Genomic DNA, 24125 nt, shown 5'->3' on the forward strand with positions numbered 1-24125 from the left:
TAAACCTCTGTAAGGTCAACCCTCAGCATCCTATGTTCCAGTGAGAACAAACCCAGCCTATCCAATCTCTCCTTATAACTACAACCCTTTATTCCAAGGCAACATCCTGGTGCATCTTTTCTGCACTCCCTCTATGGCTATCATAGTCTTCCTCTGGTGTGGTGACCAGAACTATACACAATACTCCATGTGTGGTCTAACCAATGGTATGTACAGCTGCAATATGATCTCCCAGATCTTGTACTCAGTACCCCAGCCTGTGAAGGTAATCACACTAAATGCCTTCTTCACTACCTTATCCACCTGTGTCACCACTTTCAGCAAGCTTTTATGGACACACTCCAAGGTCCTCCTGTACATCAAAGCTCCTAAGGTCATTGCCATATACTCTATATGTCCTACTGGAATTTGATTTCCAAAGGCACATTACCACACACTTTCTGGATTAATTCAAAAGAGATTAAATTCTTGAGGGGATTAAAAGGGTAGATGATGGAAGAACCCTTCTGTTGGCTATAGAATCTCACACCAGGGGTCTTAATCTCATTGAGAACTGAGATGAGAAGAAATTTCTTCACTCAGAGGAATCTCTGGAATTATTTGCCTCAGACTATTGGAAGCAATGTTGTTTGAGCTTACCTGGTAGGTTTTTTGGATACTGAATGAATCAAGGGGAATGGGACAGGAGCAGAGGTGAAGATCATTGTTATTGAATGGTGGTGCCACTGAAGAATACCAGGAAGTATTTGGGCACTTCTAATTTTTTGTAAAGGTTCTCATCTTTATTTTCCATATTGTGAAATATTTGAAACAAGCTGAAAATTTGGCTGCTTACTTCCTGGTTTGATGGTGAGAATGCGATGCTCTCTCAGCTTGACAATATTGTGGTTGCTGGCCAGAAGGGAACCTCTTAAACAGCAACAGAGAGTCAGGAACGTCAAGGTCGATGCTACAGAGATTGTTAAATGTTCAAAGAGGCCAATGAGTGAGATTGGTGCTTAGTAAATGGATTGGTTTGATGACACAATGAATGTATTGCCTTATTGGCAATGTGAGTGCAAAGAAAGATATCTACTGATTGTATTGTATTTCCTTTATAGATTTTTACAAACAAAATTTTTTATTGAAATATAAAAGAACAATGATAGATCTTTATGGCCTGCTTTCTTAGAGATCAGCGGTGAGCTAGTTTAGTGTACAAAATATTGGTTATTGTTATTTTTCTGGCATGGATTCTTGTGCACCGTTTTGTTTTTGTGAATGGTTATTGTGCATAGCACTGACCCAATGTCTCTCTTTAAAGGTATCTAGCAAGCGGATCAGGAGACACCACAGTGCGGTTCTGGGATCTGTCAACAGAAACTCCACAGTTCACAGCCAAAGGCAAGTTCATGCTGGATATGTTAATGCTATACTTCCTGCACAAAATACAATTCTCACTTCTGTTTCACCTGTGACTCAATGGTGTGACACAACTTTGGAACACAAAGCAGGAAGTTGAGTGTCTCCCCAAAGATTTGGATTTGCAAATGTATTTTTAATTAATACAAAAGAGTGGGATCAAAGGATACATTAGCTTGGTTTCGTAAAGGAATCAAATCTCAATCCATTCCTTTTCAGAAATGCATGTAATTGTCCTGATCCCACTTGCGTAGTTTAAATTGGTTTCTTGGATACACTCTTTACAGCTGTATTGCTGACCTGCTGTTAACCTCCTGCTTTAACAAATAGTCTGCTTTGTCTTTCTAAAAAGAAATCACTCACTCCAGCCAAGCACAAACCTGTGTGTGTGGTTTTTTAAATATATACACACACACATACATTTCTGTATGCACACATGCATCCCTCCGTGTATATAGGGTGCACCCCTCTGTGCGTGGTTGTGTGTGCACCCCTTTGTGCATAGATGTACGAGCACAGTCCCCAGAGTGTAGGCGCATGTACATCTGTGTATGCACATACACACACCCCTCTACAAAAGCACATGAACAGACACAAGGGTGCATTTTTGTACAGGTCATTTGCTGATTTTATGTGATGTGGCTCATGCTGGCCGTGCCATCAATTAATGTTCATCCCTAACTGTCTGCTGCAGTCCCGGCATTAAAGCAGTGGCTACAGTTCAAAACTGTGTTATTTGCTGTTGTGCTTTGGGATATCATGTAATTGGCATAAACTTGGTTGCTGATTGTGGAATAAAATAGAAAAATGACAGGCCAAAAGCAACAGATGGCGCTCTTCCTCCACTTGGGGCTAAAGCACACCATGGGGAGAGAACAAGCTTCAAATGGTACTGCGGTCAAGCTGAAAATGCTTGATGCCGGGAAAACATTGAGCAGTCCATCTCCCAGCACTGACTTCACTGTGATGATCAGAATAGTCACTGGGAAAAAATACTTTATTTGAAGAAGCTGATTGTTGCGGCATAGAGTCTGTGTTGTGTTAGCTGTGTCTCAGTGGGTAGAATTTGACCTCTAAGTCAGAGGTTGCAGTTTCATATCCCACTCAGAGACTTGAGTACAGAGTGCAAGTCGAACAACCTACAGATGGAGCACTGTGCTGTTGGAAGTGCCGGCTTTTGGATGAGATGTCGAACTCCAGCTCGTCTGTCCTCCAAGGTGGATGCAAAAGTTAAAGGAGCAGAGGGATTCCAGTATCTATCTTAACTGTCAAAACCAAAAAAAAGGGATTATCTTAATTGCAAAGATTGGCCATCACCATTCCCAGATTGCAACCGTATCAGCACTTAAAAAAATAAATAACTTCAGTGGCTTAAAGCTCCTTAGGACATCCTGAGGTTGTGACAGGAGCTTTGAAATGCAAATTCTTCCTTTCAACTCTGAAGCTGTTCTGTCAGTAGTTACTGATCATGAATAAACATACCACTGTTGGTTTCCTTTGAACTTTGCCATCCAAAGTCATGATTTGTATTTATTGAATCCTTTTGCCATATAACAGATGTGTCAAGCTATTTAAAGTAGTGGGCTTAATTAATTTTATCTATGCTACTGTCTGAATAAATAAATTGCAAGACCATTCTGTGCAATTATGAATTGAGCTTCCTCTGAATGCCAGTCAACTGACTCCAGTTATGAAACTTCGCTTTGAAACCTATCTCACTTTAAAACAGCAAATGAAATGAAATCAAGTCCTTGTCAAAAAGAGTCAACAAATTACCACGAATAAAATAATGTTCCATTTGAGTTATGTATTTTATTAATAATTCAGAGCTGGAGGAATTGTTTTGAGTTAATGTGTCTACAGTGAATTTCATTTCTTTCCTCAGGTCACAAGCATTGGGTATTGAGCATAGCCTGGTCTCCTGATGGGAAAAGGCTAGCATCTGGATGCAAGAATAGTCAGGTATTTAAGTTTTAAAAACTCCCAAACTTTCAAGTTTATTTTGTTTATCCTCTGCTCATCTTGTTATGTTTGAATTCCCCTCCACACCATCCCCAATCTCTCTCCCATCACATCCCACAGAAAAAGGAGATAATCTGTTAAAACATCTGGAGATTGGGTGGGGGCAAATTTTAGTTACTACCATTGCGATTCCCTTGAACATCAGCATGCTCAGAGAAACAGCTGTCACACTGAACAATTTCGCTTGCCAAGCATTGCCTGTGTGGGCTAGCTGAAGTCTGGGGGATCTGTACAGCAAGTTGCTATTGAAGCATTGCCAGTGTGTGTAATTTTTTTATTTAAGAAGGCGAATGTTTTTTTGGGGAATGTCATATGTTGCCTGTGTAATTTCAGATATTCCTATGGGACCCAAGCACAGGAAAACAAATTGGAAAGGTTCTGACAGGACACTCTAAGTGGATTACGTGTCTCTGCTGGGAACCACTACATGTGTGAGTGAATAATTCATGAAGGGGTTTGAGGCCAGGTTTACTATTGCTCATAGAATCATACAGCATAGAAACAGGGCCTTCGGCCCAGCCCATCTACGCTGACCATCGTGCCCATACTAATGCCTGCATTAATTCCATGTCCCTTTATGCCTCACTCATTCAAGTACCTGTCAAGGTACCTCTTAAATGTTACTGTTCCTGTCTCCACCACCACCTCTGGCAGTTGATTCCCAATACCAACTACTCTTTGTGTGTGAAAAATGTAGATCTCTTTTGAACCTCCTCCCTTTCACCTTAAGCCTCTGCCCTCTAGTTTTAGACACCCTTACCATGGGAAATGGACTCTGGCTATCTACCCTATCAACGCCTCTTGTAATTTTATATACCTCTATTATGTCTTCTCTCAGCTTCCTTCACTCCAGGGAAAACAGACCTAACCTATCCAATCTCTCCTGGTAACTCCTGACATCCTGTTAGCAGTTGTTTTAACAGCCAGCAACCCTGGCTGAGCTTCCTCTAGACAAAACTCAACAATGAGGTGCAGTGACTTGCATGACATGATGCAATTTTTTTTTAATATTGAATTTATGGTGCAGAAACAAACCATGAGGCCCAACTGGTCTGTCCTTGTGTTTACATTCCACATAAGGATTTCTCATTGTAATTTATCTTGCCTTTTCAGCTATTCGTTTCCCCCTTGTGTTTTCCAGTTTCTCTTAAAAAGAGCTGTACCAGTCACTATTAACTCATGAACGACTTACCCAGTCTCCCCATTGTCTATGTAAAGTTTTGCCTGAATTTCTTTTTGGAATTTATTAGTGACACCTCAATTTATTCATACTGGTTTAGTTCTTCTCTGCATGTTCTCTATTCCACTGTATCAAATCTCTTCATCATTTTAAAGGTGTACATTAGATCATCCCTCAGTCTTCACGTTATCAGAGAAAAATCTCCAGTCTTTTTGACCTTTCTCAGTGACTGGTTCCTAGAATGTAATAAATTTTTTTTAGATTTTATTTACAGCGTGGTAACAGGCACTTCCGGCCCAACAAGTTTGCGCCGCCCATTTTAAACCCAAATTAACCTACCCGTACGTCTTTGGAATGTGGGAGGAAACCAGAGCACCCGGAGGAAACCCACGCAAACACGGGGAGAGTGTACAAACTCCTTACAGACAGCAATGGGAATCGAACCCCGATCGCTGGCGCTGTAATAGCGTTGTGCTAACCCTGCCGCCCACCTACGCTACTGTGCCTAACTTTCACATGTTTTCCATTGGTTGTGAAGAACTTCAGGAAGTCTGATATTGTGAGATGTTTTTCATAGTTACTGGTCTTTCTTTCATGCTTTACCAAGGGTGGCTGTCCATTTTTATTTAACAGATGTTCTTGTTAAATTCCATTTAATATATGGGAAGCAAGGATTTGGGACATTGAATTACCTTCTATCCCAAGGGCATTTTTCAGAATTGCACTGCTTTTGTTTCACTGATTATGTTACCCATTAGGGCTCATCATAGCCAAAAAAATGCTTTTAGCTGAATTATAACGTAAAACAAATGGAAATTTTTTCCTCCTTGAACTATCTCCATGTATTTGCAAATCTTGGTTTTGTCTGTTGATGGAGAACTCGGTTTAGGAGAGCTAAATTCAAACTTCTGACTCTTTACTCCATTAGTACACCAAACAGGAGGCTTCTAAAATTCCAACACAAACCAGGTATAGTGCCTTTCATCAAAATTTTGTGTTCTGACAACTTGAAGAAAGACTTGTATTTCTATAACATCTTTTCTGGCCCCAAGTGCTTTACAATCAAAGAATGAATTTTGATGAGAAGTCAATGTTGTAGAAAAAGTGGAGCATAATTTGCATTTATAAAGTGCTTTAAACATCATAAAACATCTCACGGCACTTCACAAATTTCCATTTAACAACACATCACACAAGGGCGCTTTAAGGAGATGTTGGGATGAGTGACCTGTAGCTTGGTTAAGGATGCAAGTTTCAAGAAAGTTGAGGAGATTTAGGTATGTGATTCCAGAGCTACAGAGCTGATGGTATGAAAGAGACATTTGCATTTGTATATCACCTTTCGTATCCCTTTCAGAAGGTCCCAAAGCACTTTACACGCAATGAGGTACTTTTGAAGTATAGCTACAGATCTGATGTAGGGAAATCACAGTCAAACTTGAATCCAGCAAGCAGCCGTGTCATAATGAACAGATAATCTTTTCTTTAAACAATGTTGAATAACTTACCAGCTCTTCTTTGAAATGATTGCTTTTGATAAAGAAAAGTAAAATGGGATTGGATGTGAGACAAGACTTGGAGGTGCACAGCGATCTTAGAGGGGTGTGGGGTTGGAAATTACTCTGGATAGGGAGGAGTGGAGGCATGGAATAATTTGAAAACAAGAAAGAGCATGTTATGTGGTGATGCCTGATTTCTGAGCATCCAAACCTGTGCTTGTCATTTAACTAAGCCAACCCAGTACAAATAATCGCTGAAATTGATCTTTGGAGACTAGTTCAAAATAAATTCAAACCGAATACTAAGCGTTTTCCCCAAAGACAGAAAGAGAGAGACATAATAAACCATATTTCTGCCTTACCAACGAACACTCAGTGACAGCACCTTACATTCACATAGCACCATTAAGACAGTGGGGGTCTTTGTGAGAGTGGTTTGGGTTAAGCCACAGGCCTCGGGCAGCATGGCTGCTGGCATCAGGCATCGGGGAGAGCGATTGTGTTCATCCATGGAGAGGGAAGACCAGTGGCGATTGTTTGACATTTCCTCACCATGGGAAAGAGTGAATGGCCTGTAGCTGGAGAGTGGAATGTGTGAGAAGGGGTGGAAATGGAGAAGGAATTAAAAGGGAGTAGGAGGAGTTGAAGTAGAGGTTTAGGGAAGGGAAAATCATAGCAAGAGATGAATTAAAAGAAGAGATTAGGGTAATGGAGGGTTGGATAAAGGGGCAGTATGAAGATGAGGGTAGGAGCAGGATCCTGTATATTTGTTGAAATTGTCTGTGGTCAAAGTTGAACTGTGTCCTTTTCCGCTTGATCATAAAGTCCTAGGCTTCCATCATCTTGAAACTCCTTGCCATTAAATCAAAGTCTTGTCTTGTCAACATCATGTACCAGAGGTTGTCTAACTGTCACACCACATTATTAGAAATCAGGCACGGGGATCTTTCATTTCTCAGTCAGAACTGGAGTGGAAGTAAATCATCCTCGAACCTTGGGTACTGCCTAAGAGGAGGAGAGAGCATCAGGTTTTGTGGGCTTTATTGGAGTGGGTCAGATCTGAAATTTAGCTCAGAGCACCAGTGAGAGCAAAATAATTTGAAAGGTGCATATTGAAGCTTTCAACTTTTAATAGTGTTCATTAATTACCTGAATTTAAGGTTTTCTAGATAGTGGTTGCCATTGAGCATTAACTTGATAAGACGCAGTAATGTGCTCTTAGTGTATTTGTGTGCTGTTTTGTACTGGATGTTTCCCACACAGTGGGATCATCCCCATTTTTTTTTACAAAAAGCATGTGAAATATAAAATAAATCCAACCTGCAAATGTTACTGAATTTACTTCACAAAAGAGTCCCTTGAATTGTAGCAGTAAACCCTTGTGATTAGTCTTTTTTTTGCAAATGAAATACATAGGCTATTCTTAGATACAGTATTTAAACAGGGTCTTTGGGTTATGATACAAAAGGATCGCAAGAAATCATCAGGAATAAATAACAAATATACGTTTGTATTGCACCTTAATGTGTTCTCAATACGTCACAACCCACTTAGTATTGTTGTGTGATTGCTTAAAACAGGAATGGAACCCAATTTATTCTGATCCAGAGCTGTGAGTGATACCAATTATTACTGAGAAGTGCTAGATTGTTTCCGATCGGCAGAGATTTGGGAAGAGCTTATTTTCACCACATCTGCTGTTATGGGTAAAAAGAAGTGGGTTTGTGCATAGGGTGAAGAAACTAATAGATGTAACAGTTTATTTACCAGAGGTTCTCTGACTTGTGTTTACAAGTTGTAGAGGACACAATTTGTTTCCTTCTGAGGAACGTGCAAATGTGTTACAGCCTTTAGGACTCGGCATTGAATTCAGCAACTTCAGATAACCAGTCATTCCAGTTTGTGTCTGTACTGGCCAGTTTTTGTGAAAGATCATAAACTTGCAGAGTTAACTCAGTTTTTCTCTCTCCACAGATGCTGCCTGACTTGCTGAGTATCTCCAGCATTCTCTTGTATTTCAGCGTTTCTCTGTTCATCTCCTTGTATTTACTTCTCCTCTAGATATGCTGTGATTAACATGCCTCCCTCAGCCAGCAACACCACCATTTGTGTCCTTCAGTCTCTCCTGGTGTCTACCTTATCAAAGACTTTCCTTTAGCTCTTTTCATGCCAACCCCCCACCCCACCCTCCTGACAACTTAGAACATATTTGATGTCTATAATTTACCAGTTTCTTTTGGAAGAGTATTGACTTGAAACATTCACTCAATTTCTCTCTCCATAGATGCTGCCTGACCTGTTGACTATTTCTAGTATTTTCTGTTTTTATTACAAATGTATTGTAGTCCTCAACAATAAATTTTTTAATATTCTGCACTTGCTTAAAATCTTTAGTTTGAGCACAGGATAATTTGGTATTTGGAGTGGACAGTTCCTAAATTCTGAATCCTTTGAGCCCTTAATGTTTTCATCTGATGTGTATGAATATATGTCAATAACTAGGGGGACTATTTAAGTTAATGGATAGAAGGATTATAGAGGAGTTGAGAAACAACATTTTGTAGTTCACTGCCCAGAAGGATGTGGCTGTTGAAATTTTCACTTTTTAAGCTGCTTGGATGTGTGTAACCTAGAGGGCTACACCTGGAAAGTTAGATTAGGCTGAATACCTTGCTTTTAACCAGCATGAATTCTGTGGCAGATATGCTGAAAATCTGTCATTCTGTGATTTACTTGCTTCAACAAATGATTAAAATTTACTTTTCTCAAATATTCACTGATTAGTGTTCAAAATTGGCTTTCTAATGAGGTACAGTCTCTTCTCGTGCTTCTAGAAATCCACAGTGCCGTTACCTGGCCAGTTCATCAAAGGACTGCAGTATCCGGATATGGGACACGTTGCTGGGACGATGCGATAAGATCCTGACCGGGCACACGCAGTCAGTAACCTGCGTGAAGTGGGGTGGTGACTGTCTTCTCTATTCCTCGTCACAAGATAGGACTATAAAAGTGTGGAGGGCTGAAGATGTAAGTGGAACTTACTTTTTACGGTAGCGCTTCTGAAATGTGCAGCAGGGTTAATAGCTGCCATACACTTTATTGTTGACATTGTGGAGTGTGGGTTGGGAGGATGCTTCTTGTGGCAAGACTGGAAAAATATTTAATGGATTAGACTGGATGATATTTTTAGCCAAAGAGATGATGTATGTTTCTGTGCAGCCCAACACATTCCTGGGTGCTGGCGGTTTTCTGTAAGTTTTCCAGAGTTCAACTTTAAAACAGCCTGTCACCTGGAAGCAGGATCCTTAATTATCTTTGCAGGAATCTGATATAGCAGTATACAGCCTGAAGCAAATAGGTCTTCACTGTAAGAATCAGCTTTGAGCAGTGGCCATTTTTAATGGTTATAATTCAACAAATGGAAGGAGTGGAAGAGGAAATGGAAATACAGAAGTATTGTGTGACCTTTGGTTTCTACATAGAATTATGTACAATCTATCCCAAAATGGATGAATTAGCCTAACTGGTCCGTGCTGGTACTTATGACCCTCCTCCACTATATTCATCTCATCCATCAACAGATCCGTTTATTCCTTTCTCACCCACATTTATCCTTAAATTCACCTGTATTCCGTGTGGTACTGAGTTCCACTTTCTCACTAATCTTTGGGAAAGGAAGTTTCTCCTGGATTGGATTTATTAGTGGCTACTGTGGCGACTCACCGTCTAGTCGGGCGAACCGGCTCGGCAGTCGGGTCGCGCGGCGTCGGAGCGACGAGGCCCAAGATGGCGGCGGGCCTCGTCTTTCCGAGCGACGGGGAGAACCCGCGCGCGGGAAAGTCCTGATGACGTAGGACTTACGTCATTGCCGGTTTTTTTGGGCGGGAGTTTTTCTCCCTTAAAGGGCCCGCACAAGGCGGGAAAATAAACCAGTTCTGTTTGGCAATCCTCCGAGTAGAGTCTTGTTTTATTCCGCGGTAGCAACCGCTACACTACCTTCTTTTTGTGACCTCTAGTGTTTGATTTCCCCACAAATGCATGAAGTATCCCAGACCCTATCAAGTGCCTAGTAAATGTTAAAGACATCAGTTGAGTCGATTTGGTCTGAATACTGGTCCTTTCACTCCCAAAGGCAGATTTCCAGACCATATTCAAAGTGCTCATTTGGTTTGTGGGTTAACACTTTGGGAGCTGTGGTTCAGGGTGTTTTGTGCTGAAATATGGAAATAAAAATTGCTTGTACTCAGAACACACACACACACACACACACACACACGTGTGAGTCTGCTTTGCTGTGTATTGAAGTAACTTTTTTGTTTCCTTTAAGAAATCAGTTGACATCCATTTGGTAACTATTTCTATGATCTGTTTTCAGGGGGTCGTGTGTAGAACGCTGCAGGGTCATGCACATTGGGTAAATACAATGGCACTTAGTACGGACTACGTATTGCGAACTGGAGCTTTTGAACCAGCTGAAGCCACCATTGTTCATCGGGACAGGAATGATACTTGTGGGTGATCTTGTTGACTTTACTCAACTTGCTAACCGCTGTGTGTTGAGATTTAGTTAGAAACCATGTCATCTCTATGCTCTCTCATAGTGGTGGAAGTGGCTCATTGAGTAGCACTCTTGTCTCTAAGCTGGAAGGTTGTTGGCTCAAGAGACTTGAGCACAATAGTTTTGCTGATGCTACCAGTGTGGTATTGCTACATTTTGAAAGATCTGTTCCTTTTTGAATGAGACTTAGACCGAGCCAGGTTAGACGAAAAGATCCCATGACAATATTTTGAAGAGGCATTATCTCCCATGGACAGGCTAATATTTATCTTTCAATCAAATTCATTAAAGCAGATCATGTAGTCATTGCTGTTTGTGAGGGCTTGTAGTGTACAAATTTACTGCTATATTTCCTATTTTATAATAGTTATGAGTCATAAATGCACTATATAAATACAAATCTTTCTTTTACTGCTACCATTCTACAATGTTAGGATTTCGTGTCCTTTACACTCCAAAATATTAAAAGCAAACTTCAGATGTTGACTTTGAGCCTGACATTTACGGCCAGTATCAGTGGCTCTGTCAACTAACTTGATACTTTACAGTTTATATGTGTTCAAGTCTCATGAGTGGAGTTTAAATCCCACAATGTTTTGACTTTGTTGGCTAGTTTCTTGCTTGAGTGACCTCCTCATGATTCGATGGAGAAACTGTTGTGAGGAGAGAGTTTGCAAACTAGATCATTCCTGCTTGGGAATGAAGTTTGGAAACATTTCTATGTACAAAAGATGGGAGTAATTTGGGACTCTCTTCTAAACAACAATTGATGCTGAATCATTGTTAATTTTAAACTGAATTCTAAATTAATGGTATGAAGAGATCTGGGACAGTTATATGGAGTTAGGTTACAGATCAGCCCTGGTCTCACTCAATAGCTAATGGGTTGAAGAAGCTAAATGGGCTATTTATCTATATCCACCAGATCAAACCCTCTCATTATATTAATTATAACTAATAGGTAACCTTCAAGCATCTTATTTCCTGGAGGAAAAGCTCCCAACGTTTTTATGCCTTGCAGGTGATAACAATTTCACATTTCTAATATCCTTGTAAAACCTTCTCCATGCATTCCATAGCATTTTTGATCAGAGAGGATAAGGCCTTCTGTGTTTGATCTCGCCCATGTTTCTGTGAGTCAGAAGCTGATTCCACATCAGTAATTCGGAGGTTTGAGAGCTTGGTGTGCTAAATCCATCTCCCTTTATCTCCAATGGCAGACCCAAGGAAAAGTTCAAGACTGGGGAGGAGGGTGGTGTCTGCTGTCCAGTTAAAAATACTGAAAGTAAGAAGCTGAACACCTTCCCAACAAACCTGATCCCCAAAATTTTATGGTTTGCATCGTAACTCTCACTATAAAACATTAAATCTTCATTTATACAGCATGGTAACAGGCCCTTCCGGCCCACCGAGCCCACGCCGTCCAATTGCATCCATGTTAACCTACTAACCCATACGTCTTCGGAATGTGGCAGGAAACCGGAGCACCCAGAGGAAACCCAGGCAGTGACGGGGAGAACGTACAAGCTCCTTGCAGACAGCAACGGGAATTGAACCCCGATCACTGGCACTGTAATAGCGTTACGCTAACCGCTTTGCTACCATATACTATTCATCCATCGTCGCCGCTGATTCACCTTTGTTTCTGGTTGTCAAATTAAAAATTCTCATCCCTTGTGTTCACAACCCATCTATGGCTTCTTTCCAGATGCTCGACCTCTCTCTTTCATTGTAATCCCCCAGCTCTACAATCCTCTGAGACTTCTCTGCTCCATTTCTGGTCTCTGGTACCTGCCCAATTTTTAGTCGCTCTGTCAAGAGCAGCTCCCCCTCAATAGCCCCTCCCTAGATCTTCCTGTCTCACTTTCCTTTAGCATGCCCCATAAAAGCAGCCTCTTTTGATCAATCTTTTGTTTAGCAGCTGACTTCCTCCAGCTAGAAAGTCCACCACTTAAAGTCACAGTCTCAAGGTCAGTGAATGACTATATTAACACCAAGATGAAGATAAATTTCTTCTGTCAAGGGGTTGTGGAGTTTTGGCGTTCTCTATCCCAGAGGGCTGTTATCCTTCAGTTATTGAATACGTCCAAGGCTAAGACTGGGACACTTTAGGCCATTTAGAGGGTTTGGAGATACAGGAATTGGATATGAGAGTGTAAGAAGTAGGGAAGCAGCTTTGACCTCATTAAAGGGCGGAACAGGGTTTTTGACCTATTCCTTTTGTCTGTGCTTTGACCTAATGTGACTTCTTAACAAATTTTGTTTTTAATTGTTCCTGTGTAATATCTTGTGACGTTTTATGACATTCAAAGATCTATATAAAAATAAGTTGTTGTTGAGCCAGCACTGACTTTGTATGACAAGCAGCCAGAGGCGGAAGTCTGTCTCCTTCCCCCAGTTCACAAGATGTTCTAAATATAATCCATGGTAGTCAGGTCGTGCAGTGAGCTAGAAAACAATGCAGGTGGGAGGCTCCCTTCCCTGCGAGTTAGCACATTTAAACACTTGTAAATTAACCTGAAGAACTGCTATGTTGCTCAGTAAGTGGCCGTCAAGCAGATAAAAGATCTGTTGATAAAGGTAAAGCCACTGGAGCCTCCTCTTACTTCCTCTTATTGGTTTATTTCGCAGTGGAAGAACTGAAGCACAAAGCTTTACAAAGATATGAGCAAACGAGGGTAAGTGAACAGCGGAATAAAAGTTCAAAGCTATTGATTGCTGAGCCCTGCAGGAGGTGGTCTGACATTTAAGTTTCATTTGATTTGCTCAGCACTTGGTTATTAGTTTAAAAATGAAGCTGAAACTGCAGGTAACATGAAGCCATGGATTGGTAATTGGATGGGAGGCAAGCAGGCAGAAAAACTGGATGTCATTCCCCAGGGATCTGTATCAGGGCCTCACCGTTTCGTCATATCTACCACTGGCTTAAATGAAGAAATACAGAGAGAAGTACATCTAAGGCTGCAGTGGACTCCACATCAGGGGGAAAGCATTTCCCTTGGCCGTCATTCACTGAAGGTCATGTTCACCATTATCTTCAGCGCACCAGCATTGCCTTTGGCCATCTGGGGAAAACTTGTGCACAGGGAAAGTACACAGTTAATAGCAGGATCCTCAACAGCATTGATGCACAGAGGAATCCTTGGGGGGTAGGTACAACTCTAAAGCTCCCTGAAAGTGGTTGCACAGGTCAATGGGGTGGTAAAGTAGGTGTATGGCATGCTTGCCTTTTTTAATCGAGGCATTGTGTGCAAGAGTCAGGAAGTTATGTTGCAGTTTTATAAAACTCTGTTTCTCCAATACTCCAGATGCAGCCTAACCAAAGGACTGCAGATGCTGCAATGTAGATGGAAAACACGATGATGCTGGAGGAACTCAGCAGGCCAGGCAGCATCTGTGGAGAAAAGCAGGCGGTCAATGTTTCGGGTCAGGACCCTTCTTCAGGATGCTGCCAGGCCTGCTGAGTTTCTCCAGCACCATCGTGTTTTTTCATCTGGAATATTGCATTCGACTGTGGTCACGTCATTATAGGAAAGATGTGGAGGCTATAGAGAGGGTGCAGAAGAGGTTTACCAGAATGCTGCCTGGATTAGAGGGCATGTGCTTATAAGGAGAGGTTGGACAAACTGGGGTTGTTTTCTCTCGAGCAGTGGAGGCTGAGGAGAGACTTTATAAAAGTTTATAAAATTATGAGAGTCATAGAATAAACAGCTGGTATCTTTTCCCCTGGGTTGAAATGTCCAATACTGGAGAGTGTTTTTAAGGTGAGGGTGGGGTTAGGGGGGGGGGGGGGGGGGGGATGCGGAGTTCAAAGGAGATGTGCAGGGAAGGTTTTTTCCCACAGAGTGGTGGGAGCCTGGAATGTGCTGCCAGGGTGGTGGTGGAGGCAGCTACGATAGACGTGTTTAAGAAGCTCTTAGACAGGCACATAAACATGCAGAGAATGGAAGGATATGTGCAAGCAGAGGGATTAGGTGTCGTTAGTTTAATTAGTTCAGCACAACATCGTGGGCTGAAGGACCTGTTCCTGCACTGTACTTTCCTATGTAGGTCAAAGCTCATAGTCTACTGGGCAGCAGTGCTCCTGCCTTCCCATACACTTCTGAACCTATAGCAGGCACCTCAACGTGCTTAATTAGTAATGTTTCTGCAAAGTGTTTCAAATGTATAGGCAGGATAGGCGACATGGACATCAGCTTCCTCTCCCAGGACAACCTGAGCATCAAGACTGTAACTTCCAAGGCCCACATAATTTGCATGCCCAACACCAAGCTTCTGAAATACACATTCTATTTCGTGTATATTATCTTCATATTCCCTTACCGCATGGAAGGAGGACATTTGGCCCATCAGTTCCATGCTACCTCTCAGAGCAATCCCATCAGCTCCATTCCCCATTTATTTCCCTGTAACCTCTTCTCTCTCACATGCCAGTCAACTCCTAATTCTTCCATCCACCTGCACTAGGGATAATTTACAGGAGCCAATTAACCTACCAACCAGCACAATCTTCAGGATGTGGGAAGAAACTGGAGCACTTGAGGGTAAACCCATGGGTGACAGCACCTGAGGTCAGGATTGAACCTGGGTTGCTGGAGCTGTGAGATGTTCAGCACTACCTGTAATAGTACTACTGTGCCACAGGTACTCCAAGCTCTGACAGAGGTTACCAGGTACACAGAGGGAAGCGATCTCAAGCCTCCTCCACTGTTGCACTTGTCCCAATGGAGCACTCCAGTGAGTAGAGGTTGGGGTCCACTTTAACAAGAGGGTTGTTAAGTCAGTGAGTTACCTCGGACCAGTCTTGTGTGCTTGGTGGCAGAGACATCAGAGCATCTGTGGGTTTAGTTTATTCCTAAGGACAAAGACAAGATCTTATGCCAGAGTAGGATTGTTAGATCCCAGGTCAAAATCTGCTTTTTGATACTGTTTTCTGTTTAGGCAAACTGATCCTAATGAACTGGGTTTTCTTTCAGGGTCAGGGGTGTGAAAGGCTGGTTTCAGGGTCAGATGACTTCACGCTCTTCCTCTGGAAGCCTGCGGAGGACAAGAAGCCCTTGGCCCGAATGACAGGCCACCAGGCTCTAATAAACCAAGTCTGCTTCTCCCCGGACACCAGGGTTATTGCCAGTGCATCATTCGACAAGTCGGTGAAACTGTGGGATGGCAGGACTGGCAAGTAAGGACGCTAACATTTTTGTTTAATCATAGGAGGGATTTGTGTATCATTGGCAAAGTCAGCATTTATGATCAGTCCTTAGTTAATTTGGCAAAGCTGGTGGCTAGCTGCCTTCCTGACTCAGTGCAATTAGAATGGTGATGTGGTTTGCTGCAACCGAGGGACTTGCTCAATCATTTCAGAGGGCAGTTAAGAATCAACTAAATTACTGTAGTTCTGGAATCAATTATAGGCTGGGTGTGGAGGGTAGATTCCTTCCACGTCATTGAATCAGATTTATTTTCACTGACTCAAATGATGTGAAATGTGTTGTTTTGCAGCATCAAATTACTATAAATTACAAACAAATAAATAGTGCAAAAAAAAGAGTAAAGAGGAAATGTTCATGGACCGTTCAGAAATCTGGTGCCTTGGTGAGTTTTGCTGCTGAAAAACAAAACGAAAGGAACTTGCATTTATATAGTGCCTTCCACAATCTCACGCCATCTCAAAGCACATTACGTCCAATGAGGTACTTTTTGAGTTGTAGACACTTCACAAGATCACAAGACAAAGGAGCAGAAGTAGGCCATTTGGCCCATCGAGTCTGCTCAGCTACCTCACCATGAGCTAAACTATTCCCATCTAGCCCCAATTCCCGGCCTTTTCTCTTGATACCTTGACTAATTAGATACCTATCAATCTTCTCCTTAAACACCCCCAATGACTGGGCCTCCACAGCTGTATGTGGCAACGAATTCCATAAATCCACGACCCTCTGGCTAAAGAAATTTCTTCTCATTTCTGTTCTAAATGGGCACCCTCTAATTCTAAGACTGTGCCCTCTAGTCCTGGACTCGCCCACCAAGGGAAACAACTTAGCCACATCTACTCTGTCCAGTCCTTTCAACATTCGAAATGTTTCTGAGGTCCCCTCTCATTCTTCTGTACTCCAATGAGTACAGTCCAAGAGCCGACAATCGCTCATCATATGTAAGCCCTTTCATTCTGGGAATCATCCTTGTAAATCTTCTCTGAACCCTCTCCAACATCAGCACATCCTTCCTAAGATAAGGGGTCCAAAACTGCACACAGTATTCCAAATGAGGTCTCACCAGTGCCCCATAGAGCCTCGTCAACACATCCTTACTTTTATACATTATACCTCTTGAAATGAATGCCAACATAGTGTTCGCTTTTCTTATTGCCAATCCAACCTGGTGGTTAACCTTTAGGGTATCCTGCATGAGGGCTCCCAAGTCCCTTTGCACTTCTGTACTTTGAATTTTCTCCCCATCTAGATAATAATCTGTCTGTTTATTTGTTTTTCCAAAGTGTACAACGGCACATTCCTCAACATTGAATGTCATCTGCCATTTCTTTGCTCATTCTCCTAAACTGTCTAAGTCTCTCTGCAACCTTCCTGTTTCTTCAATACTCCCTACTCCTCCAGGTATCTTGGTGTCATCTGCAAACTTAGCCACAAAACCATTTACTCCATAATCTAAATCATCAATATACAGTGTAAAAAGAAGCGGTCCCAACACCGACCCTTGCGGAACGCCACTGGTAACCGGCAGCCAACCAGAACAGGATCCCTTTATTCCTACCCTTTGCTTTCTGCCTATCAGCCAATGCTCCACCCATTCTAATATCCTTCCTGTAATTCCATGGGCTCTCATCTTATTAAGTAGCCTCTCGTGCGGCACCTTGTCGAAGGCCTTTTGAAAATCCAAATACACTATATCCACAGCCTCTCCCTTATCCATCCTACTTGAGATTTCCTCAAAAAACTCCAATAGGTTGGTCAGGCAGGGTGTTCCCTTCATGAAACTTGTGGAAATGCAGTAGAAAATTTTACAAATAGCAAACTCCCATAAACAGTAATGTGATAATAACTCTTTATCCAGTTTTTGGTGAATATGTTTGAGGGATAAATAATTGACAGGGTAGGGTGGGGAAATCTGCTGGTCTTGGGGTCAAAGTCCATTATTCCCTGAAGATGGCATCACAAATAGAAAGGGTGGTTTAAAAAAAGGCATGTGGCATGCTTGCCTTCATTGGTCAGGGCACTGAGCATAAGAGCCAGGAAGTCACGTTGCAGCTGTATAAAGCTTTGGTCAGGCTGCATTTGGAGTATTGAGTGCGTTTCTGGTCGCCCATTACAGGAAGGATGTGGAGGCTTTGGGGGTGGGTGCAGAAAAGGTTCACCAGGATGCTGACTGAATTAGAGTATTAACTATAAGGTTGGACAAGTTTGGAGACACGAGAGATTGCAGGTGGTGGAAATCTGGAGCAGCACACAAACGCTGGAGGTACTCAGTGGGTCAGGCGGCATCTATGGAGGGAAATAGACAGTTGACGCTGCGGGTCAAGGGTCTGAGTTCGTCAGTCAAGGGTCTGAGTTCCTCCGGTATTGTGTGTGGGACAACATGGGTGTTTTTTCTCTGGAGCGTTGGAGGCTGGCGGGAGACCTGATAGACGTTTATAAAATTATGAGGGGCATAGATAGGGTCAGAGTCTTTTTCCCAGGGTTAGAAATTTCAAATACCAGAGGATATAGCTTTAGGTGAGAGGAGGGACGTTTAAAGGAGGTATGCAAGGTAAGTTTGTTTTACACAGAGAATGGTAGGTGCCTGGAATGCACTGCCAAGGGTGGTGGTGAAAGTAACACAATAGTGGTGTTAAGGCACCCGAGTATGGAGGGATATGGATCATGTGCTAGGCAGACAGGTTTTTTCCTGTGCTGTACTGTTCTATGTTCTTGCAATACTGATTCAAACCCAGATTATTGAGGTGATCATTTTCCATGGAGGCCACAGGGTGCTATGAACTTTGGTGTTTTCGATCTAGTGCCTACTGTCTATAGAACCAGATTTCCCATTTGCTAACTCAGGGACACCATGATGAGAGTGACAGGAGATGAAAAAGGCACAGAGAGAATCACTCGGGCCATAGGGCTACTCTCCTGAAATCAGCGGTGTAGGTAAATTTGAGTGGGGGGGAACTGATGGGATTTGTCTACTCTGCAGCTGCTCCTACAGTCCTCTCATTTTATCCTCTTGCGAACTCTGGCTTGATTTAATCCATCAGTAACTGTGTCTCAAGTTCCCAGTGTATGAAGCTCCGACATCACCTTCATCTTTCTCTCTGCACTTCCTATCTCTTTAACCAAGCTTTGGCCACCAATCCCAAAATCTTTCCACATGATCTGGTTTCAGATTTTGTTTGGTAACCTACCTTTGATATTCCTCAGCATACTTATGGTACGAGAGATACTATACAAATGCAATTTGTCGTTGACCCTGGCACTGTTTTATTGCTGATGTCAGTTGTTTGCTTTGCCTAGCGTATTTCTATTTCATTTAAAAAGGATGCACAAATGATTGAGGCCACTGCTTGTTTCCAGGTACCTGGCATCTCTCCGAGGTCATGTGTCGGCTGTGTATCAGATTGCATGGTCAGCTGACAGTCGGCTGCTGGCAAGCGGCAGCAGTGACAGCACATTGAAAGTGTGGGATGTGAAGGCACAGAAGCTGTCCGTTGACCTTCCTGGTCATGCAGATGAGGTAAGATGCCTTCCGACAATCAACCCAGCGGGAGATGCAATTACCCATTAAACTAGAATGATGCATGAATACAAGTTAAAAGAAACCTGGAAACGCTTGGTCTGTTGGAAGGTGTCAAAGAACTTTGTGTTAAAACATCTGACTGGGTTCAGAACTGTTGATTCTGATCTGCCACTTGTTAACCATGTCATCTACTTATTAAATATAATTTTATTGCACAATAGTAGATCAATTAGCCCTCTGTCAGTCTGATTAGAAATCTTCCAACTCCCGGCAGTTGGCTGATGGGGTGTCAGCCACAATACAGGTTGTCCCACGGTTACAAATACCTGATTTTTGGACACTTCTACATGTGAATGAGCTCCCATTACATTTAAATTTAAAAGTCCAACATATAACATACATATAATCGTTCCTGCAAATGGCAAAACCAGTTGTCTTTCTCCTTGCTCGTGCTCGCTTTCTCCTCCACCCCGCCACTTCTAGTTATTGTTTCTTATCAATCTTACATATTTTTGATGCCGTTCATTATAAATACTGTGGAGCTATGGTTACCATATCAAATGATTTTTTTTGTGTATTTTCCAACTTGTGGACAAGATCAACTCATGGACGTCTGTAAAAATGGAACTCTGGGATGGCCTGTAAATATTTCAGAGAATAATGTTTGATTTGTACTTTCAGGTCTTTGCTGTTGATTGGAGTCCTGATGGACAAAGGGTAGCAAGTGGTGGAAAAGACAAAGTGTTGAGAATGTAAGTAGAGATAGAGAACCGAATGGTCCACTGAATAGTTTGTATGAATTAGAAAACTGGAGGGACTGGGTTATCAGCTAAACTTATCAAACCTTTCCCTTTAATGTAAAATTGCTGATTCCAGTCTTTAAATCTCTTGTCTCCTCTCTCTCCGTAATGACGTGAAATGAGTCGCTGAAAGTTTGAAATATGTGCCATTTGAGCACAGAAATGCTGAGGACCCTGCACACCAGAGAGCATCAGTGGAGATGGAACCAGAGTTAATATTTCACACCACATCCCAATTCTGATGAAAGGCTACTGACCAGAAACAGAATACTTGCTTTACATACTTTTAATGTGTATGGTACCAATTCCTTGGATCATATAGAAATTAAGTTGAACTTTAATGAAGAAGTGTAACCTGACTTTCAAAATAAACAGAAAAAAATTTATGGGCCAAAAAGAACAGACAAGTTGAGCGGAAGTTGAGCCAAAATGGAGGAAAGAAACCTCCTGTAAATTAGTGCCGTATTGACCATGTTTGAAGACCAAAAATGGCCATGTTTGGAACTGGGGTGGATGTACCTCTGTGTTAAATTGAAACTATTGCAGCAAAAAAGATGAGGAGAAACAGAGTCAATGGGTAGATCATGGAATCAACAGAGGATAAGCATTTAGGAGAAGTGGCCAAGAAAGTAATTGCTATGTATTGGACTGCAAGTGGACGGTGGCACAGAACTGTATAACACGCTCCCTACCACTGACTGCCAATATGTTGGGTTATCCCTTCAGTAGGTGAAAGAATGAGCACCTTGCAATGGGTATATCTGGCTTTAGGATATGACTGACACAGAGTTCAATAGTGTCACGAACCAGCAACAAAAGAAACACACTGAGCATGATTCAGTGTTAAAAACTATTTTATTAATTACTACTTATGATAATACGTAAAATAAAAGTAAAAATGTTAGTATGTTAGAATTCAAAAATGTTAAACCTCGAACGTTAACCCCAAAACTAAACTCGTTGACGAAGTCCCAAACTCCCAGTTCCGGAATGGTTCTTAAAGTTCAGTTTCCGCAAGCCATAAGGTGAAACATGAGCAAGGGCTTCTCAACAACCACCGTTGTCAGAAGATAAGACGTAGATGTAGGGAAACATAGAGAGAGTAATACGAAATCCAAATGTTCCATGATGGAACCCAAACGACACTCCAGTGTTTACTCGGTAGTGACTTCCTCACCCCGAAAAGCATCCGAATCGTGGTCATCCACACGTAAATACCTGTTTCCTTCTACAGGTCAACAATAAAGTGAACTCCACCAGATTACTTCCAACTTCCATACATGGATTTCAGTGGCAGACACAGTTATAGTTTCTCATCCATCGATAGAGAAAACAAGCAGGCTGGTGTCTCTCTCCCTTCTCTCTCTCTCTCCTTCTTCTTCTTCTTCTTCTTCTTCTAACTTCAACAACGTCATTACGGCCTTTATCTTCTATTGACGTAAGCACGCCCACACACACATACACACACACTCTCTATCTTAAAGGGACTTTCACTGAGTCCGTAACAATAGTCTGTAAAGAGGGACCCAGGTTTGTGACTATATTTAAGTTGTTTGTCAATGCATAATGTAATAAAGTCTGGACTGAGTTGTGCTGTGTGTGTCCTCTGTTTGACAGCTGGAGGTGGTGAAGGCGCAGAACAAGTCTGCCATTTTGAAGCAACCCTGGACTTTTGCCTGGATGTCAACCTCAGCAGACTGTGACTTGCTGTACTCTTTCAGTGAAGGATCTGGGTTCCTGAACTCGCAGTGACTGAATAACCAAAGTCCATTTTTAACCACGTGGTACTCCAGAAGTTTTGCTCGCATATTTGAGGGGGTGGGGGGGGGGGGGGGGATAAGGTCCATCATTACGCAGTTTCACCCATCCTCTATCCCATCCCCCACCTCCAAGAAAGCCTCGGGTCAGTGGCCAAGCACTTGAAGTGTTGACCTCTTTGCAATGTCACTGCATGGGAGCCTCATTACAAGAAAAAATGTAAGAAGTGGCAAATAGAAACACACTCTGCAGATCAGCAAATGTCATTATTTTCAAAACAGTGGCCATGCTTTTGTAACTTGAGGCTGACCTTGGCGCACAGATTTATCTGTGGTGACTAAGGACAAATTTCTCTGTTTACGTCACTCCAGCCTCTGCTCCTCCATTTGTGTCAGCCAACTACAACTGTGAACAAAACAGTCAGGAAGAAGATCATGTGTATGTCTTTAGTAAGTTCAGTCTGCGTTCAAGCTCCAATTTTTTTCCAACAGGTGGAGAACAATTGAATTTCTCTGTTGCACGTTACTAAGTCATTTGTTCTGTGCTGGAATTGCTGGTTGTTGTTACCTCAATATTGCCGGTGGTCATCAAGTAATGTTCAGGGGTTGTTTCTGATTGGTCTCGGTGGGGAAGTGTAGTTGAAGCAGCCTCAACTTCGAGGACCCAACTTCAATCCTGACCTTGAGTGCTGTCTGTGTGGAGACAACATGGGTTTCCTCCCACATCCCAAAGATGTGTTGGTTGGTATGGTAATCAGCTGCTGTAAGTTGCCTTAAGTGTAAATGGGTGGCAGGGGAATCGATGAGGTTGGGAGTTAGTAGATGACAACACAAGCGCAAAATGGGATTATTGTCAAAGTCAAGTTTATTGTTGTATGCACAAGTACGTGTATGCACGGGTGCAATGAAAACCTTACTTGCAACAGCATCACAGGCACATTGCATCAGATAAGCAGCATTCACAAGAAAAAACATAAATTTGACACACATTTTACAAGAAAGAACACAATTAGGACAAAAAGTCCATTTTAGTGCAAAGTGGTCATAGTGTCGCTATACTGAGGGAGTGATTAGGGTTTTGCTGGTTGGTTCAAGAACCGAATGGTTGAAGGGAAGTAGCTGTTCCTGAACCTGGTGGTGAGGGACTTCAGGCTCCTGTACCTCCTGCCCGATGGTAGCTGCGAGAAGATGGCACGTGAAATGCAATAAGATGTGTTAGTTGGTATGGTAATTGGCTACTGTAAGTTGCCTTAAGTGTAAATGGGCGACAGGGGAATTGATAGGATTGGGAGTTAGTGGATGATGACGAAAGAGACAAAATAGTACTATTGTAGATGGATGCTTGATGGTGTGGACACAGAGGGCTAAAGGGCCTGTTAGCTTCGGTGACGGCAACGTCACAATTAACATGGTGCCAGCGATAGAGCAATGTTAGTAGAGGCTGATCTTTAGACATTCTCAGCTGGGCTTGAAACAATGCCAGAGGAAGGATAGGCTCCAAAAGAAGAGCAAGTCATGAAAATAAGAATTTTTTTCTTGAGCTTGGGAACATCAGTATTCTACAGGCTGCACAGAAGAATTGCACAGCATTTCATCTATCCATCCCTGCAATATTGGTAGGTTAATTTGGGTTTAAAATGGGCAGCGCGGACTCGTTGGGCCGGAAGGGCCTGTTACCATTGCTGTAAATAAAATTTTTTTTAAAAATCTCTGAATTTCAAAATCGGTATTTTAAAATGCTGTTGGTAAAGCATTTTGTAGGCTAACTGTTGATCATGGAGTTAAAAGAAAAAGATGAGCAGAAGTTTGAGAGAGAATCCTTTGGCAATGTATCTCAATCTTGACTTTAATTAAATGGTTAAGTGGTACTCACCTTTGTCTTGATCTTTGTCAATAACAAGAACAACTATTTGCACTTGTATCTCCTCCATGAATAGAACTATATCCCAAGGTGTTTAACAGGAGAGGTGTCTAACAAAATGTAACAGACACACAGAAGGATCCTCTAGTTAAGTGATCAAAGGATTGATCAAGGAGGTAGGTTTTAAGGAACATCTTAAAGGAGAGATTTGGGAGGGAATTCTTGACTTTACTGAAGAGTATTGATTAATTTTGTTATCTTTTGTTCTCACAGTGGGGAAGACTTGATATTTTATTCCCAGTTGAATAGAAATGCTT

At 42.1% G+C, this 24125-nt stretch overlaps 1 protein-coding gene across 3 annotated transcripts in view; it reads left to right on the forward strand.

Annotated features, from left to right (window-relative positions):
* The window catches only part of nle1 (notchless homolog 1 (Drosophila)), a 38681-nt gene extending 14872 nt beyond the window's left edge, over positions 1–23809 (forward strand). For all 3 annotated transcript variants that reach the window (XM_052035301.1, XM_052035302.1, XM_052035303.1), the window contains exons 4-13: positions 1304–1383; positions 3287–3363; positions 3757–3854; positions 8937–9129; positions 10478–10613; positions 13292–13338; positions 15637–15839; positions 19228–19387; positions 20072–20142; positions 21808–23809. In XM_052035301.1, the coding sequence (XP_051891261.1) occupies positions 1304–1383; positions 3287–3363; positions 3757–3854; positions 8937–9129; positions 10478–10613; positions 13292–13338; positions 15637–15839; positions 19228–19387; positions 20072–20142; positions 21808–21820 (1078 nt within the window). In that variant the 3' untranslated portion in view covers positions 21821–23809. The remainder of the gene's footprint in view (positions 1–1303; positions 1384–3286; positions 3364–3756; positions 3855–8936; positions 9130–10477; positions 10614–13291; positions 13339–15636; positions 15840–19227; positions 19388–20071; positions 20143–21807) is intronic.
* The last annotated feature ends 316 nt before the right edge of the window (positions 23810–24125 follow it).

This window comes from Pristis pectinata, chromosome 21 (genome assembly GCF_009764475.1).
Source record: "Pristis pectinata isolate sPriPec2 chromosome 21, sPriPec2.1.pri, whole genome shotgun sequence".
Taxonomy (NCBI): domain Eukaryota; kingdom Metazoa; phylum Chordata; class Chondrichthyes; order Rhinopristiformes; family Pristidae; genus Pristis; species Pristis pectinata.